The sequence below is a fragment of the Palaemon carinicauda genome, chromosome 1 (assembly GCF_036898095.1).
Source record: "Palaemon carinicauda isolate YSFRI2023 chromosome 1, ASM3689809v2, whole genome shotgun sequence".
NCBI classification, from domain to species: domain Eukaryota; kingdom Metazoa; phylum Arthropoda; class Malacostraca; order Decapoda; family Palaemonidae; genus Palaemon; species Palaemon carinicauda.
The window spans coordinates 305,620,171-305,641,088 of NC_090725.1; the positions used below are offsets into that span (position 1 = coordinate 305,620,171).

A 20,918-nucleotide genomic window follows, 5' to 3' on the forward strand; every position below is an offset into this window, starting at 1 on the left:
AGAATTTAATAGAAAATATTCCCTGATGATGAATAATACTCATAGAGTATTACTGTTGTTCAGCACCCAATATGCTTTTATTGCTTTATAAGGGCAACCCAAAATTTCCCACAGCACAAGGAGCTTCCTCACAGGTTTCACGCTCAAATCCAAAACTACATTTAATATTGTCTGGTAATAAGCAATATGTGGACATGAAAAAAAAATAATACATGAAAAAATTTTAATTTTACAATTACGAAGACATAACAATGCACTTTCCACAAGATGGAAGGCAAGCCAAACATACACTGAAGTTAACTGCATAATGTTGTCAACACTTTACTTCACATCTCTGGGGAGTGGTTCTCTTTACACCTACATACAGCAGTCTATGAAATGCTGTACAGCTCAACTCATTTGCCACATAAATAATCTACTCTGAGTGATAACAGTCATCACCTCCAAAAAAAAAAGCGCACAGAGACGAATATCCACAGCTACCATAGTACTGTCCTCAAGATGTGCTCTTAGGATTAGATTTAGCTGCAATCCAGTCTGTAATTTCTTTTTTCAGGGCTTCCGCTGAAATTAAAGAGTGTTATTATAGTTAGAGGTATGGAGGAAATTCTCTGAATATATTAAAAACATTCGATTGATTTTGAAAATAACTAATGGATCCTAATCAACATCAACCTGTGAATTATTTCTAAGTACAGCACATACTCGTTCTCACACCAATAAAGAAACAATATGATACACAAAAAAAAGAGAAAATTTCACTGTAATTACAACAAACTAAGCTCAATTTCACTCTAAAAGGAGTGAGTACTCTACATTTTACTCAACAGTTCATCTATTTAGACACTTTTACAGGTTACACCAAATGTGTATCATGGAAAAAATTATTTAACACCAAATAATCAAAATATCACAAATTTTAAGTAATTTGTATTTTTCCTAACAGTATTTACCTCGAACTACTTTCTTAGGAGTATCTGGGATCGCCTCCCACCCGACCAGAATTTTCTGTAGTTTACCCTATCTCCGTTTTCTATGCGGGGAACCTCTGGCGGAAGGATACGCGCCATGAGGCAACCCTGGGTCAGAGCGTGTGCTCGCTCAGGTCTCGACCTTCAGTAAGTTTTATAATAGTTAGGTTTCTAATAGTCCTGTAAGGCACTCGGGGCAGGATGGGTGGGCCATAACACGAAAGTAGTTCGAGGTAAGTACTGTTAGGAAAAATACAAATGAATTAAAATTTGTGATTTGTTCCAACACGGAGTACTTACCTCGAACTACTTTCTTAGGAGACTTATACATTAGGAGGTGGGAGTGGCCTTCCGGACCTAGAGACCGTGATGAAGGGAAAAACTGAACCTAGATAGGAGGCTAGGTTCTGCTGACCCAAAAATAGAAACGGGAAATGAGGGAAAACTACGCAAAACTATCTTAATGTCTAAGTAACTCACTTCTGTAATAATCCTCGGAGACATATTCCTTCATCGACTGTGTATCCCATGGAAGGTGAAGGAATCAAGGGCTATGTAGGGGAAGGGTGATGGAGGGGGAAACCTGTGTCTCTTGGACTTACCACCCACGGCTTCCCCGGGGCTACACCTTAAATCTTCAGGAGTGCAGAAATGATGGGACCAATCGAGAAACCATCCAAAGATTTCCTAGAACATTCCTTTAGGTAATGAGCCGTAAAGGTGGACTGCCTTGACCAAGTGCCTGCCCTCAGGATCTGGCCCACTGCCATGTTTCTCTCGAAGGCCAAGGAGGTTCTCAGGCCCCTAATGTCATGGGGTCTTGGTTTTCCCGAAAGGGAGATCCCCGAACTGCCATAGGCTCTCATGATAACCTGCCATAGCCAGAAGGAGATCGTGTTCTTAGAGACCGGCTTCTTCACTAGTCATGAGGAGACGAACAGACTCTTGATCCCAGGTCGAAATCTGGCAGTCCTCTCTAGGTACCTACATACCGCCCTGACCGGGCACAGTAGCAAGTCCCACGGGTTGTCCGAACGCGGAATCGCTGGCACTGTGAACTCTTAAAACCTAGGGTCCCAAACCGCTGGGTTCTGGGTCTTGGCTACTAAGTTAAGTAAGAACCTGAAAGTTGCTTCTCGCCACCCCTTCGAGTGTGAGACCTCGTATGACAGCTCATGGATCTCACTTACTCTCTTTGCCGACGCAAGGGCTAACAGGAAGACCGTCTTGAGGGTGAGCTCCTTGTCTAGGATATCCTTGAGGGGTTCGAAGGGAGGCTCCGAAAACACTTTCAACACTCTAGCCACATCCCACTGGGGCACCCTAATGGCTTAGGGGGAACACGACTGCTCGAAGCTCTTGATGAGCATCGAGATATGTCCGGAGGCTCCTAGGTCGATACCGTTCAGTAGGAAGACTTGCCCAATGCTGCCCGGACTCCTTTAATGGCTGGTATGGACGTGCCCACTTCGTCCCTCAGATAGACCAGAAAGTCGGCTATCTCGTGAATGGAGGCCGCTAACGGCCTGATGTTCTTCGAGGTGCACCATTTCGTAAAGGTAGCCCGAGAACCGTCTTAGATAACCTGACATCCTTTACGCGGTCTTCGACAAATATCCTTTCCTCCTCAGGAGATGCTCGATAACCTCCACACGTGAAGGCGGAGGGACCGAGAGTTTTCGTGCCACCTTTGAAAGTGAGGTTTCCGGAGGAGGTCTGGGGTGTCCGGACGGGGCCAAGGTGGGAGACGCACCAGTTCCTTTAGGTCCGCAAACCATTCTCTCTCCGGCCACCAGGGCGCTACCAAAGTCATCCACAGGTTGTTTGCCCGCCTCACTCTGTTGAGCACTTGTCTGAGCATCCCGAATGAAGGAAAGGCGAGATTGTCCCACGGATGTTGAAAGGCATCCTCGAACGCTGCTGTCGGATCTGACACAGGAGAACAAAACACGGCGAGCTATGCGTTTAGCCTCGTGGCGAAGAGGTCTATTACTGGAGAGCCCCACCCTGCTGAGGCCGTCGGCTAGGACGTTCTTCTTTACCGGAATGAACCTGACAGTGATCTTGATCTGTTCCTCCTCCGCCCCTTCCAGGAATTCCGTTGTGAGACTGCACAGCTCCTTCGACTTCAGTCCTCCCTGCTTTTTCACGTAGGCCACCACCGTGGTGTTGTCGCACATCAGAGCCATGGTGTTTCCCCGGAGTAGATGGGCGAATTCTCTGCATGCCCTTTGCACGGCCACCAGCTCTAGCACGTTTAAGTGACGGCTCCAATACCTCAAAGTTCCATTTTCCTCTCGTTGACTTGTCGAGAAGATGGGCTCCCCAACCCTCCTTGGATGCGTACGTGAGGAGCAGCATCTCCGGAGGGTCGACTACAAGGGGCATTCCTTTGAGGGTGATTGTTCTGTCGTGCCACCACTTAAGAACTTCCTTCGTCTCCGGGGACACCGGGACTATCTTATGCGGGAAGTCCCCCTGGTTCTAGAGCTCTTTCAGGTTCCATTGAACGCCCCTGAGTTTCAGCCTCCCCTGGTGGACCAACTTCTCCAATGACACTAGGTGGCCTATCAATCTTTAACAGTCCTTGGCTCTCCTGGGCTGGCCCGCTAGGAAGGGCCGGAGAATCTGATCTAGGTTGTCTAGTCTCTCCGAGGAGGGGAAGGCTCGCGCCAACCGGGAGTCTAGAACCATCCCTAGGTAGGTCATCCTGGTGGAGGGTATCAGCTGTGACTTTTCCAGGTTGATGGTGATACCCAGGACACCGAAGAACTACAGAAGCTTCGCGCCTTGCTCCCTCAGTTCTCCCTGTGAGGCTGAAAGCAACAACCAGTCGTCTAGGTACCGAATCAGGCGGATGCCCTATTCGTGTGCCCAGGCTGAGACTGTTGCGAAGACCTGAGGAGCTGTCGACAGTCCGAAGCAGAGGGTTCTGAATTGTAACATTTGGGTACCCCACTTTACTCTTAGGAACTTCCTGCTGGAGGCGTGGACAGGGATTTGGAAGTAAGCATCCTTGAGATCTATGGACATCATGTAGTCTTCTTCTCTAAAGGCCGCCAAGACCGACTTCGGGGTGTCAATCTTGAAGTCAGTCTTGCACACGAACTTGTTGAGGGCCGAAAGGTCTATGACCGGTCTCCAACCCCCGGTCGCTTTCTCCACCAGGAAGAATCTGCTGTAGAACCCCGGTCCTGGATTCCTGACTGGTTCTACCGCTCCTTTGGCTAGTATGGCCGATACTTCCTCCTGCAATACTGTCTTCTCAAGGGGTCCTTGGGCGCCAACCACCCGCCTGTTGGTCCGGGATTAGAGGGGGCGGTTCCGCTAAGAAGGGCAACCTGTACCCCTCCTTCAGTACTTCTACGGTCCACGGGTCCGCTCCGTGGTCCTGCCAAGCTTGCCAAGAGTGTTTGAGGCATCCCCCTACCTGAGGCTTCGGCAGGAGTAGGGGGCCTCCCTTCCTATCTCCTTCTAGAGGCACGGCTGGAACGCCCTCTCCTGGAGTTAGAATAGGAAGACCTGAAGTTTGACGTTGGGGCCGAGGTACCCCTACGGGAGGGCTGGTGCCAAGACACCGACGGGGAGTCTCTTCTAGGCTGAACCGGCGAAGCGCAGGGTGGGTGAGGGACATCTGAAGAGGATCTCCAGTGGGCTGGTTGTCTTGTAGGTGGGGGTCTGGGATCTACCGCTTCCTGATCCTCTCCATAGTCTCCTCTACTTCCTTCAGGGGGAACACCGATTTGCCCCACAGAGGTAAGCTCCTCAAGGCTATCGCCTCTCGGTCGGGCAGTCTTTTGACTAGCTTGCTCAGGATGGTGTCCCTCTTCCGCAGGACCCAGTTGGCTGCCTGAGAGAGGGACTGGTATGAGAGGAACTTGAGCGCTTTCCTGCCCAAACTAATCAGTTCCCTCAGCAAGGACTGATTCTCGGGGACAGAGAGGTCGTGAGATGCCTGAAAGCCCACCAACGTGCAGGCCTACCAGTCCAACCATGAAGAAACATACAGAAGATTCCAGGCCATATCCTCCATCATGCAGGTTTCCGTTGGGGAAAAATACACTGGAGCGGAGGATGCCCTATCCTCCGCCGCTCCCTGGTTCAGGATAGCAATCGCTGGCTCAACCGTACAGGGACCTCCGCGACGCCCCTCCGGGAGATAAAAGCGTTTCTGCGTTTTCAGACCCTGGAGGAGTTTGGAGGCACTCTGATTCCTGGGGGCGTCCGCCTGGCTGGCTATGAACCTCTCTATGTGGTCCATACCCAGCCTAACGTCCCTCGCCAGGGGAAGGGCCAGCAAAGGCTTCTGCTGCACCGGACTATCCGCCATCCTGCTAAGTCCCGAGAGCCAGGCTTGTTCTGTCGCGGGTTTCGGCTCATCTAACCTATGATGACGTCTGACCTTCCTATAGGCGGAGACCTCATCCGTCGAACATTCTCCCCCCTCCACGAGGCCTTCGGCTATCTGGTCCTCCACCTGAGACTCCACGTCGAAGACGGAGGGTTCCATGTGAGGGGGAGGCACCTTCCTTTCGTGCCGAGCCACTGGAGGGTCGACTCGCTGCACGGGCAGCTCCGATGGGACGAGAGTAGCCGTCATGGGTCTACTCCCTCCTGCGGGATTCCACGGAACTGCGGGATTCCACGGAACTGCGGGCTTCCCCGTGCCAGCTGGCTGGCTCTTACGTTCCGGGAGGGCCGTCAAAGGGCCGGGGGCCGGGACAAAGCTACCAGGCCGAAGGGGCGACTCTCTCCGCTGGGCGGATGAAGTTGGAACCTTCGCGGACTTATGCTTGTCACTCGACCTCCTTCGGTGATCGGGTCTGCTGGAGGAGCCGAGTCGTGAGGGTGGTGAAGGAGCTCTAGGGAGCCAGCCAGAGGTACTCGGGGCTGCTGAAGCTCCTAGGAGGTGGCTACGGGGAATGGTGACCCGCACCCATTCGCCTTTCGACGAATGGCTCCTTTTGTGCTACCTCCTGGGTGATCTGGAAAGTCTCCTGCCATAGCGTGAACGGGAACGGGACCTCTCCCGTCTCCTCCTTAAGTCCCTTGGTCCTTCATCCTCCGAGGAGAAGGAGTTTGACCTGAAAGAGGAGACCGATGACTGGTAGGAATGCGAATCCGCTGAGTTGTACGAGGTGTCTCGAGTTGCTGGTGGGGCTTCGTGCCGGTCCACTGACGAAGGTTGAAGAAAGACGGGCGGGAGCGTTGCCGATGGCGCTGGGGGAGAGCGAGGCGCCTTCTTGCGGGCGAACCAGGTGTCGAACTCCTCCTCCAGTCTCATGGGCGACCTGAAGGTCGTCCTCGGAGGCTCTCATGCGAGGGGGTCCGAACTCGGAGAATCTTCTTCTTGGCGTCGGCCCCCCGGACACTGACGTACCTGAAACACAGAACCAGGATGCAGGGGAAGAGGCTGTAGCGGGCTTCCCCCACATCAGATCGTCGGTAGAGACGGGCCCTGCTGGAACCAGGACCTCGTCTCCCGAACACACTCCCGTCCCTCCCTCAGGCCTCCACTTGCCTGAACCGACACAACATCCCCACCAACAGACATCACAGACTCCTGGGGAAGAGCAAAGGGCCGCTTCCCCGCAATAGACTTACCTCGTCCCCTACTCTGGGTAGGGGAAGGCGGCAAAGAATCCCTCTCCGAAGAGACATCGGGCGACGCTAAGGGCGAGTCAAAGCTGGACTTCTTTGGCGATCTCTTGGTCGCCTTCTTCTTCTTAGTGCCGAAGCACATCCACTGAATTTCATTCCAGGACTCTCACTCCGGACACGTGGCTGTAGGGGAACACACACTGCCCCTACACGACGAACACAAAGAGTAGGGATCGACTTCCGGCATGGAAAGAAAAGCCCTACAAGATTTATACTGGCCATAGGCCCAGGGCAACGGCGGAATGCTCCATAACGCAACACACAAGCACCAATCGACACAGGAACACAGAGGGAAAGGTAGGATAAGGTAAGGTTTGAACACGAGGGGACCACGTGGAACCGCGTGAGACACAAAGAGTCGCACTGGGTTAAGAGAGCGCAGCATGTAATCACGTCGCGACCAGAAAACTTACTGAAAGTTGAGACCTAAGCGAGCACGCTCTCTGACCCTGGGTCGCCTCATGGCGCGTATCCTTCCGCCAGAGGTTCCCCCACATAGAAAACAGAGATAGGGTAAACTACACAAAATTCTGTTCGGTTGGGAGGAGATCCCAGATACTCCTAAGAAAGTACTCTGTGTTGGAAGAAACCTTTTTTTTAAAGAATTTTGTATTTTTCCTAATTATTCAAGCCTTAGTCCTATACACAAGATAGGAGATAGGTAACAGCAAAGGTGCAATATTGCAATTCAAAATTATGATGGTGTCAACAACCCCTACCCGATAGCAGGAAGTCTAAACATCCCCCACCCCAGCTGGTTCACTGACAAATCATCCCAATATCAGCTGGGACTTTCTAGGGGGTTGGTGTTGGTGGTAAAGTATGAGTAAAGGACTCAGGTTTGTATAGTTGAGAAAAATACTAATTACTTTTAAAATTTGATATTTGTTACATCAAAAATACAAACCATCCTTTACACAGGAGACTCATCCTTAGGCAGGAGGAAGTCCCCTTTCTGACTGGCTGGAAAACAACCCAGGATACTTGTAAATTGTGTATCAAAGAGTTAATAACCCTACCACTATGTATACCAATGGTAGTAATACCAAGTTCACGAGCTGTTCTGAGCTTAATATCTCTGGTATTGTAGACCTGGCTACTTCACACTCCCCCTCGTAAGCAGTGTGGAGGAAAAGACTTCTGTGCCTGAGCAAAGAATAGCCACAGGCTGAAAGGGGTCTACTGCATCGAGATCAAGTCCAGCTCACAAGGTATTTAAAGATGTACCCCAAGAGATGCTAAGATTGAAGGGGAAAAGAAAAGCGTAACTCGTGCCCTTGAGATGATAAAGGTCCTGTGGTGAAAGGAGCCAAGGAAGATATACCCATCGCTCCTTAGCTACTACAGGCCCTAAATGAAACCTGTGGGCCACATCCTGGTCCCCTTAATACCTGTGCCACAAAGAAATTCTGATAGAAGGCTAAAATAGGACCTACATCTTTGACTTTGTGCACTTTGACCCATGTTCTTCTGAGGAAGAGGGAGAGGGTGGCTAAAGGGTCTGATCAATGACGTAACTTAGCCTTGAAGAAAAGTGTTCTTTGTTCTCTCTCCATTCACTTCCTTAGCTGTGACCAAAAGGTCTTGCAGGTGTGGTCTTCAAGTATAAGAGCAACCAAATTGGTTGCTTCCTTAGTCAGGAAGGACAAAAAAAACCAGGATCCATGTTTAAAGGCCACTCATGAATGGCTGAGGCAAGGGACAGTGACCTTGCCCTATCAACAAGGACAATGGCCTAGAGACTGACCATACTACATATGACCAGTGCCAACATCCCCTCTCCACCCAAGCAAGGACCAAGGTGGGCCAGGCAATGGCTGCTGATAACTCAGCAGATATAACTATAGGCTCCCCCAAACCGCCTATCCTTAGCTCACAAGGATAGTGAGATTGCAGCAACCAAAGGAACTAACGAGTTTGAGCAGGACTCGAACCGCAATCTGGCGATCACCAGGCAAGGGCGCTACCAACAAGCCACCACCAATTCTTATCTTCATGTCCTGAAATCAGGAATGTAAAATGAGGGACTATACCACTTGTAGGTTTCTTTCACCGCTGCCCGTGCAAGGAAGGAGACTTACGAGGGCGAGCTTTTGAACGTTGTCAAACTAACAATCGGTCCACGGCCCTCCTAATGAAATGGCAGATTTCGGCCACATATTGGGAGATAGTCCCCCTTTTGAAGAAAAATCTCGTTCTGGCTACATAATCGTGAGGATTGCCCTACCACTGACACCACCTCAATTATTAAAGGCTTGATTCTATAGGCCAGTGATAAACCTCTTGCTAGCTCCGAGCAGGAAGCTTTATTCTGCATTTGATCCATGGCTGGCTCTGACCCACCCAGAATAGATACTCTGAGAGATGTCCTCCTGTAACGATGTCAAAGATTGAAAAACTCATGGCTTGGACTACACCAATGATAAATCCATGAAGAATTTCAGACATCTGATATGCACCATCTGTAAATCATTCCCGTCTTCCATTAGATGTCTGAGAATTTCTGCTCGAGAAGCTGGAGAGGAAATCTGGCAATAAGGCCGGCCTAATTGGTTTGGAAGAGGTGCAGATTTTTCGAAGTACTTATTGGAACAGTGAAAGGTGTGGGTGTTTTTTGTCAAATGTTCCTCAAAGAGGCAGCCTGAAGATAATCTGAATATGACATGGTCACTCCAGAAATGTTGGACAGTGCCCTTAAACACAGCTTCTAACTCCGATCTAAGCAAATGAAACACCAAAATTTTTTGGCTGGGTGGGGAGGCCGACTGGACGACTATCCGAGATTCTCCAAAATTGTGATCCCGATTGTTTTCTGGGGCTGACAAATTGACCCCCGAGACAACTATCTACATACTTCTGAAAGTTGGTCACCCTACACGCAACTTCCGCTTGGAATGTAGCCGGTAAAAATCAAACATTGCATACTGCTAAATCCAACAGTTCACTGGTAGTTGTGTAATTTCTATTGAAGTTCTCCTGTGTTACAAAAGTAAACTCTTAGCCCTCTAACAGGGAAATTGCTAAGGAGATGGGGGCTGCTTTGTGCTCTACCTATCCCACAGACACTAGTAGTCTTAAGTTTGATTACTGCCCTAATGTCTGTAGTGCAGAAGGGGTGCTCACCCCTTCTTGGGTCCCTCTTTGAACCTATCCGTGAACAAAAAACTCCAAAAGACATGCATTTGTAGGTTGGTGTCGTTGAATTCTACACTACTCTTCCTACGGGTTCCATTCTTAACAGATCTGATCTGTCAGGGTCGGTGCCTCGAAGTCAGAAATGTTGTATAAAGTCATGGAACACATACAGGGTTCTCGTTCAAAACGAGACTGTCCCAAATGATAGAAGGACTAGTAAAGTAACCTTTGGATGTAGGAGGGCAAATAGAGAGAAGAGGAGGGCCTACTCTCTTAAGGAAGTTAAATCTCGGATGGAATACGTTCCCTTCCTACAGATCATGTCTCCCTCAGACCTCTCAAAATTTCTTCAGTTGAAGTACTGACATCTCTCAATTTGCCCTGAGGTCAACTTTCTGACCGGGTGAGAGACATCATGTCACAGAAAAGGGCTCCTCAGGTTCCATCAATATTCATCTACAGGATGAGTGTTTCAACACCAAAATCTTGAGAATGCAATCCTAGTTGATGCTCGAGTATCTATGGGGTCTAAGACTCCACTGGTTGACTGACCCATGAATACGCAACAGTTTTTGGGGTAAACATCAATAAACGAAGCTTCTCCAGAAGCAGCAATATGAACATCAGATGAGTATAGAAATAACAAATTTTATTATTAAAATTCCATTTATTAAGAAAGTTATATGAATTTTGCAAGAAATGATCCTAACCAAAAATATATATTTTATAGTTTCTATCAAGGAAAGTGTATGGTTTACATGCCTATTACCCTTTAGATATGTTTGCATCAGACATTTTACACTGAAATCAAGTTAACTGGTACCAATTACAAAGCTATCTAACACAAGGTAGACATCAGTTATCAACATAATTCCTTTTTTATTCCCTTTCTAATCACATTATTTAATGAATTATGATAATTTCCATATCACTTTGTCTGCATTGGTTACCGAGTGACATTTAGTAAACCTTTGTTGGTATTATATTGCAAAGAGCAACATCTGTATGATTAGGCATACCTGGTTTAAGCTGCTCTTCAGAAAGAGGTTGCCTCGTGAATGGATCGGTGGGGTCATTAAGTAAATGCCTAACGATTGTGGGCCGGTCCATCACCACTCCGGACGGTAGTTCAACTGGATCTTCCATTAATGTTTGCATTAATGGGTCTGAAAGTAAAATGTTTGCATCATATCTACTGTATTCAGATATACTGTACTTTAATATGCACACTTAATTACAAATGCTATTTCATCAATTTCAAGCGGAGCATAAAAAGTAAAAAAAAAAAAAAGATTGTAAACTATTGATAAATACTGTATTACATAAATTGGGGTATTAAAGGTATCACTTGAAAATAGCAGCACAAGAAAACTGAAATGAAGAACTTTCTAATTACCAAGATAAATTTAATTTGAAATGCAAAGTCCTAAAAATTAATCTAGCATTTACAAGATATATTACAAGATTTTGTATAAAATCTACTTAATTTTTCTATAGAAATAACAGATAAAAGTACTGTACCCATAAAATGGTCTGGGGCATCACTATAATCCTCATCTTTCTTCTGATTAGCTTGCTGAACGTTGAATGCTTTTTGGCCGATACTACGAAATTTGGCAACTTCAGAGGTACTTTTAATCACAGCACGCTCCAACTTAGAAGCCGCTGTCTCAAAAAGTTCCCTTTTGAATGATCTCTGGAAATTAAAAATTAATGTCATATATTAGTACTGTATTGTCATACTCAGTTTTTATTGTGAACTAATTTTGTTAAAAAAATAGCAATATATGAGTCCTAGAATTTTACACACTATTCCTAATCTAATATGAATGTTAAGTAAGTATTCCCTTTAGTCAGATCCTCATTCGAGGGAAAACCAAGTCACAATAGTTATGATTTGAATGAACGAACATTAATTGCATTGTTCTTCTATCTATCTATATACCAAGGCACTTCCCCCAATTTTGGGGGGTAGCCGACACCAACAATGAAACAAAACAAAAAGGGGACCTCTACTCTCTATGTTCCTTCAGCCTAATCAGGGACTCAACCGAGTTCAGCTGGTACTGCTAGGGTGCCACAGCCCAACCTCCCACATTTCCACCACAGATGAAGTTTCATAATGCTGACTCCCCTACTGCTGCTACCTCCGCGGTCATCTAAGGCCCCGGAGGAAGCAGCAGGGCCTACTGGAACTGCGTCACAATCGCTCGCCATTCATTCCTATTTCTAGCATGCTCTCTTGCCTCTCTCACATCTATCCTCCTATCACCCAGAGCTTTCTTCACACCATCCATCCACCCAAACCTTGGCCTTCCTCTTGTACTTCTCCCATCAACTCTTGCATTCATCACCTTCTTTAGCAGACAACCATTTTCCATTCTCTCAACATGGCCAAACCACCTCAACACATTCATATCCACTCTAGCCGCTAACTCATTTCTTACACCCGTTCTCTCCCTCACCACTTCGTTCCTAACCCTATCTACTCGAGATACACCAGCCATACTCCTCAGACACTTCATCTCAAACACATTCAATTTCTGTCTCTCCATCACTTTCATTCCCCACGACTCCGATCCATACATCACAGTTGGTACAATCACTTTCTCACATAGAACTCTCTTTACATTCATGCCCAACCCTCTATTTTTTACTACTCCCTTAACTGCCCCCAACACTTTGCAACCTTCATTCACTCTCTGACGTACATCTGCTTCCACTCCACCATTTGCTGCAACAATAGACCCCAAGTACTTAAACTGATCCACCTCCTCAAGTAACTCTCCATTCAACATGACATTCAACCTTGCACCACCTTCCCTTCTCGTACATCTCATAACCTTACTCTTACCCACATTAACTCTCAACTTCCTTCTCTCACACACCCTTCCAAATTCTGTCACTAGTCGGTCAAGCTTCTCTTCTGTGTCTGCTACCAGTACAGTATCATCCGCAAACAACAACTGATTTACCTCCCATTCATGGTCATTCTCGCCTACCAGTTTTAATCCTCGTCCAAGCACTCGAGCATTCACCTCTCTCACCACTCCATCAACATACAAGTTAAACAACCACGGCGACATCACACATCCCTGTCTCAGCCCCACTCTCACCGGAAACCAATCACTCACTTCATTTCCTATTCTAACACATGCTTTACTACCTTTGTATAAACTTTTCACTGCTTGCAACAACCTTCCACCAACTCCATATAACCTCATCACATCCCACATTGCTTCCCTATCAACTCTATCATATGCTTTCTCCAGATCCATAAACGCAACATACACCTCCTTACCTTTTGCTAAATATTTCTCGCATATCTGCCTAACTGTAAAAATCTGATTCATACAACCCCTACCTCTTCTAAAACCACCCTGTACTTCCAAGATTGCATTCTCTGTTTTATCCTTAATCCTATTAATCAGTACTCTACCATACACTTTTCCAACTACACTCAACAAACTAATACCTCTTGAATTACAACACTCATGCACATCTCCCTTACCCTTATATAGTGGTACAATACATGCACAAACCCAATCTACTGGTACCATTGACAACACAAAACACATACTAAACAATCTCACCAACCATTCAAGTACAGTCACACCCCCTTCCTTCAACATCTCAGCTTTCACACCGTCCATACCAGATGCTTTTCCTACTCTCGTTTCATCTAGTGCTCTCCTCACTTCCTCTATTGTTATCTCTCTCTCATTCTCATCTCCCATCACTGGCACCTCAACACCTGCAACAGCAATTATATCTGCCTCCCTATTATCCTCAACATTCAGCAAACTTTCAAAATATTCCGCCCACCTTTTCCTTGCCTCCTCTCTTTTTAACAACCTTCCATTTCCATCTTTCACTGTCTCTTCAATTCTTGCGCCAGCCTTCCTTACTCTCTTCACTTCTTTCCAAAACTTCTTCTTATTCTCTTCATATGACTGACCCAATCCCTGACCCCACCTCAGGTCAGCTGCCCTCTTTGCCTCACGTACCTTGCGCTTTACTTCCACCTTTTTCTCTCTATATTTTTCATACTTCTCTATACTATTACTCTGCAGCCATTCTTCAAAAGCCCTCTTTTTCTCTTCCACTTTCACCTTCACTCCTTCACTGCATTGTTCTTGCTAAACGTAATTGCAATGACCCACGCTTTTAGTCTCGTGAAATCCGCCAAAAGCTGTTCTTTTAGGTTTTACTGCAAACACAATACTTAAAAATTTTGTCTTCAACATATGATTTCATATTGTTTCCTGTGTATTGTTAGTATTATGATATATATTCTTTATTTTTAAGAAACTTTCCTGATGTTTATAAAATTTCTCTCTCGAAGACTGGTTTTATTTTGGCGTATATCCTAAAACTAATAATTTCCCGTTTTCTTTCAAAGTAGTAAGAGAAATAATTAATACTGTTAATCTTGGAACTCTTAGTGAACACAAAGTAGTACATCATATACTTCTCAACTTACTCTTCTTCCTTCCATTGAAAATCAATCAGAACATAATATCAAAGAACTCAGCACTGTATTGTTAATAGAGAAGAAACAATGAATAATTTCAAGTATGAATAAAACCCAGTAATAAAATGAGAGGCCGTAATACCTAGATTAATTTCCTTACGCATGTATTTTTTCAAAATGTTCTAAGTTAAAATGAACTATGGAAGACTACACTGCTAACAAACTTGTACTTTGAGATTCATGAGTAAAATGCATTAAACAAAACTCACTGACTGAAATAATGACATTAAAAAGATGGTTGGTGCCCATATCCAATATAAACCAATGATGTGTATTCTATTTTCCTACTCATTACAGTAATAAAAATTTCTCTAAAATATTCTGTATGAAAATTATAAGTAACCAATTACAGACTAATACTTCATATACCCTTGTTAAAACATTTTACTTGATTATCCAATGCCGAGACAGTGGTGCTCCTAATATGTCCGTCTGTCCATGCTGTAATTGTAGATTATAAACACTGCTTGTGATGTTTAGATATACAGTAGTATGACTAATGTTTAAAGGTAGAATATTTCATATCTATGGCTAAGACATTATATATAAAAGCTGTCTGATTTATTTCTAATGGTAACGTAGTGTACTGAATGTAGTTATTTTTAATTGTATTCATTTAATACATGCAGTTTTTAAGCGTTTTATTTACACTATCCCTACTTATTTATAGCTTTGTTATTTTAATATTTATGCTCATTTCCTATTTAACATTACTGAATATCTAATCTAACTATACCACTTCTATATAAAAAAGCAGCAGTAGTAGTAGTAATAATGTAGAGGCATAGTTGTGGGTTCCCTTGGCATAGTTGGGGGTTTCCTTTATGTGGAAATGTTCATCAATAAAAAGAAAAAAAAAAATACCAGTCTTTAAATCACTTGATTCATTATTATTTACTAACACTGCCACAATTCAGGCTGTATACTATAAGTATATTGAAAGACTTGTATTCTATATAGATACACATAAAAGCATAATAAAGAAATCAATTAGCAAAATTTAAATTTAAAAGATTAAAATGAAAAAAAATTAGGTATAAGAACAAGATCTAACATAAGCATACTGTTACTGTTACTTGAACATTTAATGCTTTCAAATCAATGTCTACCTAAGGCAGAAGATTGTATGGAGCACTACATAAAAGGAGATTATAAAATTGTAATGAGTATTACATAAAAGGAGAATAGGGTGAGGAGAGGTAAAATAAAAAGGAAAGTGCTTCAAATTAAGAGAAAGTAATAAAAAATAATAAGAAGCTTCATCGACAAGTATTGTGTTTGAATCACTTCACAAATTACAGCCTTACCTCATCAGTAGCAATAGCTTCAGCAAATTTATCTGAATCTAAATGTAAATAAATATCTACAATCTGTTCTAACAACTTTCGAGGCTCCCAGCCATATTTGTCCGCTTGCCTTACTTTCAAATTTCCACCTGAAATAAAGTAAATAGAATTGATACGGACATTTTCCTGCAGCTAAATATTAAACATGCTAATAACTGTTTTGAATAAGAAGTAAATAAAAAACATAGGTATTCTATGTACTGTATGTGTATTAAAACCATAGTCAGAGCCTACCAATTACATACAATTCTAGAGTTATATTACCCAATAGAATTTAAAGTTGAAGTACCTTAGCAATTAACAAACAGCAGTCCATAGTGTCTATTGAGAAAATTCCTTAGCATTTGAATATTGTAACTCCTTGTAACTATTTTCAATAAATAGTTTTGTTATAAAAATATTCTTTGAGGCATTAACTTGAAGATGTAATAGTATCAATTATTCAAGTTTCATGTTGATTTATATACAACACTTCAATGAAGTGCATTATATCATATATCTTTAATTGCTTATCATAATATCATAAATTTTGCATGCATTACACTTACTGCTGATACCTGTTAATTATGAAAATATTTTAATAAACTTTAGCCCCATGCTTTTAATTTTTCCCTCAAATGTGTTATAATGCCATAATGTTGCAGGTGACATCCCGTTTATTAAACTAAATTATAAATCTCTCAAGAAGAAAAAGATAAAAATTAGTCTAAAGTGTAGGTGTGCAAAAACTTATCCATCATTATTTTAAAATTATCAGAAAACTGAAATCTTTTACTTACACTTTTCACCACAAAGTTGGGCAAGATTGAAATTGAGCATTGCAGCCAGTCTATCACACAGCTCAGGCCTTAAGAATGGAGCAGGTACTTCTTGAGTTAAATAATGCATCATGTCTACAGTTTCTCTTGCTAAGGTCAAGTAGGATCTGGCAATGTAAAGTGAAAGGAAACTCTAGTTATACAATGAAGCGAGCATAAAAAAACAATTTTAGTCAAATTTAATTATTTTGATAATTCTAGATCTCACTGCTCTTCATATCTATTAACCTTTCAACATTTAAAAAAAGATAGTTTTCTTTTTTACATTCCCTCTCCTGTATGAGGCCCAACCCAGAAGGTAGCCCATGAATGGAGCTACCAAGCCTCACCTCCACCCCACCTCTTGGTCCTCAATATTTGAAGTTGATAGAGACTTCCATTAATACATAACCTAGAGTTAAGTATCAAGTATACTAATAATCTATTCCATGTCTAGATCCTCAGACAGCAACATACTGATAATCTATTCCATGTCTAGCTACTCAGACAGCAACATTCTCCCCCGTAAAAATATTTTTAAAAATAATTTGAAGAAAAAACGTAAAGATGTCAACAATAAGATATAAGAGGTATATACCTTATTAGGAGGGTAATGAGGTCTATATGGTTTGCCTGCTATTATATGACAATACTTTTGAGATTCTTTACAATATCCTGCTTACTACATTTTACTTTTCATCCATTCCTTCAAGTGTTTTCTCACCTAGATTTTAACTTAATTTAGTTATGACCAGTACAGTACACACCATTCACTTAAGAAATCCTTATGGTGAGTTCAAAAGAACTCTTCGATCAGACTTAGTGGGGTATCGGAACTACACTAGTATCAAAACTTGAGTATACCCTGTTCTGTAACATTCAGAGAATATAACAAATATGAACGTAAAAAAATTAAATATTTTGAAACATTTATTTTGCTTTGACTTCCATCTGAAAATCAATCAGCATTTCCCTAACCATTGCATAGTCCGATTATATATAACAACAATACCATAAGATATGATGACAAAAACAGTAAATTTAATTTCTGAGAATTATGAAGTTTTCTTATGGGCTACGTTACATCTAGAAAACAATTTCTAACGAAAATTTACGTAGCTTGGACTGGGTGCCAATTTGTGATACTGCATTATTTCATGTTGATTATTACTAATTAAAATATTTACTTTAGCACAACTTCTCGAAGTACAGAAATTTATTCTTTACAGACAGGCTACATTTTTTATATGATTTGAAGGCAGGGGAGAATCATAATCGGCTAAAAAAATGAGAATAAATGACTGGTTGTTAGGTAAGCCATGTCGACTAAAAAAATTTACAATACAGTAAGTATCCTAATCTCATGTATTTCAATGCCTTATTTTAAGGAAAGACTCAAATTTCTTTCACTATAAGTCTATTTAGATTTCATTGACAAAAACAGGTATTGTATAAAAACTGTATCATTTACTGTACTACATGCTAACTATAGTGTTGGATGCATAGGCTATATGTTTTTGACAGGACTAATCTCTCAAGATGGAGATTGTTTGTTAGTTGAGGAATACTGTATCTGTACTTGAGGTTTCAAGAATGATATAAATACAAGAAAAGTCCCAATAAACAGGATAACTATAATGGAAAGGATGGTTATTTATATGAAAACATTAGAATTTCAGAAATATTTAAGTCATAAATTGTACCTTTAGTTCCCTATTTTATCCTTGGATTCAAAGGGTATTTTATTTTTACAATATATTTTATTTTTTATGTCAGCTGACCACCAAAATTGGGAGAAGTGCCTTGGTAGATGAATGGATAACAAAAATTTAGCTCATATGATAATCTACAGTATATTTAAAACAGAGGTTAAATATAGAGTATTTAAAAATGACAAATTCGGAGATAATTTGTATTTTTTCCTAACCATACAAACCTTAGCTATTTACATTGGATATTACTTTCGGCGTAGCTGAAATGACGAGCCATTAGATTTTAACGAGCAAGCTACCCCTCCCCTTACCCCTGCTAACTAGCGCGGGGTAGGAAACCCTCGTTAAAATCTAATGGCTCGTCATTTCAGCTACGCCGAAAGTAATACCCAATGTAAATAGCGTGGTTTGTATTTCGGTTATGGAACAATTGTGTTTGAATATCAACTCTATTCTAGACAAAATAAAAAGGGAGTTACCTGCATTGTCTTTCATCAGTAGCCAATAATCTCTGACGACTCTGTTGTTGCTCTCTTGTCTGTTTAGACCATGTTCCTCTCTCCATTTCCTCTTGCACTTCATGAATGCGCTGAATTGGTGGAAAACACATAGTTAGAGAAACCAAACAAATTCTGTAAATCTAACATCAAAAAAAGTGACTAATACAGTACATATATGTGTTATAGAAATGCATCACTGATCATTAAAATAAAAATTTTACGACAGCTTTTCCCTTCATTGGGTTTAATGTGAAAAGTATTCTCTTAACTTTACTCTGGCTTGTGGTCTTTCTGCCAAAGCTCACAAAAAGTGACAATACACAAATAAAATTACACAGCTAATTATATGCCGAATTGTATACTTCCAATCTTGTGTAGAAATAACACAACACTCACATATCATGTCTAGTTATTCATCTACCCTGTTCTCCAAGATTTATTTGACTCACTCCTGGTCTTTGGTCTACTACTCCCGCATCAATTGCTTTTTAGACCAATTGGTCCTCACCCCTTTATATCACATACCCAAACCATTCCAATCTTTATTATTTATGTCAATTTCATGCTTTTCTCCACTACTTTCCCATTCTTCATAAAATATTCTTGCAAAACTCTGGCTATGAATATCTTCATTCTAGTCAGGCATTTACCTCGTCTCCATTTTCCCTTTTAGTTTCAATGTACAGATTAGTATCTACTAATAGAACAATTTGATTTAACAGCAGTTATTGCTCTCCTTGTTATCTGTTCTGCAGCAACTCATTTTATACTAACTTCCCCACTTTTGCTCTACAGTGCTGTTTGTCCCAAAGTCAACAATGCCTACACTTCTACTGCATGGATCTCCACCTCCATACATAATTCTTAATAATTATCAAATGCATCTTCTGTGATTCTTCAACATTTAGTACAAAGTACTTAGTTTAGACTCAACCCTCACCACAACAGCATCACATGGCCACTTCCCTGCATGTAAATTTTCCTTTTCTCCATTTCGTCATAAGCTTTGTATTGCTCGTCTCGAATATAATCCTTTCAACCTTTTCAACTTTTGCATAAATCCTTTTTCAGAATTTACTATTAACATAAGGTCATCTACTGTAGGTATTAAGTAGCTCTCATTACTATGATAATCAGCGATGGAATCAGCACTAATTCTTTATGAACACCAACAATTATCTTCAATACATCAGCTACACTTACCACTATCTTCCCTCTGCATCTAGCAATATAATAGAATAACTTACCTAACTTAATGACTTTCTGGTATCCTCTGACCTTATGCGGCCCATGCAATTACTTGTTACGGCACCAAACCAAATGCCCTTTTATGACCCACGAATAATTAGATTTATCTCTTCCTCTTTATATGGTACCTTTGCTGTAGCTGCCTTATTATAAAGAATACTGTACTCCTACTGATGACTTCTAGCATGAAGTTAACTATTGTTCTCAGCATCCCTTCTCACCTCTTCTAATATTTTCACAGTATGCTTGAGCAGTATTTATTAGTCTTTAGTTTCCACATGGTAGTTTATAGTTTACTAAAATCCCTAAGTTTCAATTCATTCCTCAATGTACTGTATTTTACAATATGAAAATAACCCAGTCCTTAAAAAAGTTTTGGAAATATAGTATAACTGATTCCTAGACATTAAGAAAATCTATGATTCTCTTGTTCAGGTCCTCTAAAACAATACTGTAAATAAGTTGCCAAAACCCTGAATTATCTCACCTTCAGTGCATCTAATGATTCATCTAACAAAAAGGTGGTATCATTCATGAGGAGGTTAACAAACTTCACGAACTCCTTTCCTGAGCTGTAAGGGAAAATAAGTCTTATTAAAACTAAAGTTGGCGGTGAAAAATTTTCAAAATAAAATGTACTGCAGACATGACATCAGAAACTTAAAATCAGTATAGTTTTTTTCATTTTAACATGAAAAGACTACACATTTTCAAGAACAGTATTGCAAAGTATGACTTAATTCATGTGTTTAAATTAACATTACAATTCTATCCACATTCTCTTAAGGACAACAGTTTTAAATATTAGTCTTGTAAAATTAACTCTGGCATTTAAGACCATTGAAACGAATCCTTGTCATCACCATGCCTTAAAATCTGCCCACAATTTTGACAAACATTGTAGGAAATACATTTCTCTTATTGGTTATAAAATTCAAACTCAAGATTAAACTTTTTAGCATAGTATAGAGAAACACAAACATAAGATTTATTGAAAGAACATATAGAAAAAAT

General features: G+C 41.8%; 1 protein-coding gene across 1 annotated transcript in view; it reads right to left on the bottom strand.

Moving 5' to 3' along the window:
- Window positions 1-209: 209 nt before the first annotated feature.
- The window catches only part of LOC137658549 (ubiquitin conjugation factor E4 B-like), an 87,655-nt gene continuing 66,946 nt past the window's right edge, over window positions 210-20,918 (bottom strand). The window contains exons 20-26 of the mRNA XM_068393420.1: window positions 20,392-20,476; window positions 18,636-18,745; window positions 16,427-16,572; window positions 15,609-15,736; window positions 11,289-11,463; window positions 10,787-10,933; window positions 210-564 (exon numbers count right to left, since the gene is read on the bottom strand). Coding sequence (XP_068249521.1) covers window positions 497-564; window positions 10,787-10,933; window positions 11,289-11,463; window positions 15,609-15,736; window positions 16,427-16,572; window positions 18,636-18,745; window positions 20,392-20,476 — 859 coding nt within the window. The 3' untranslated portion in view covers window positions 210-496. The remainder of the gene's footprint in view (window positions 565-10,786; window positions 10,934-11,288; window positions 11,464-15,608; window positions 15,737-16,426; window positions 16,573-18,635; window positions 18,746-20,391; window positions 20,477-20,918) is intronic.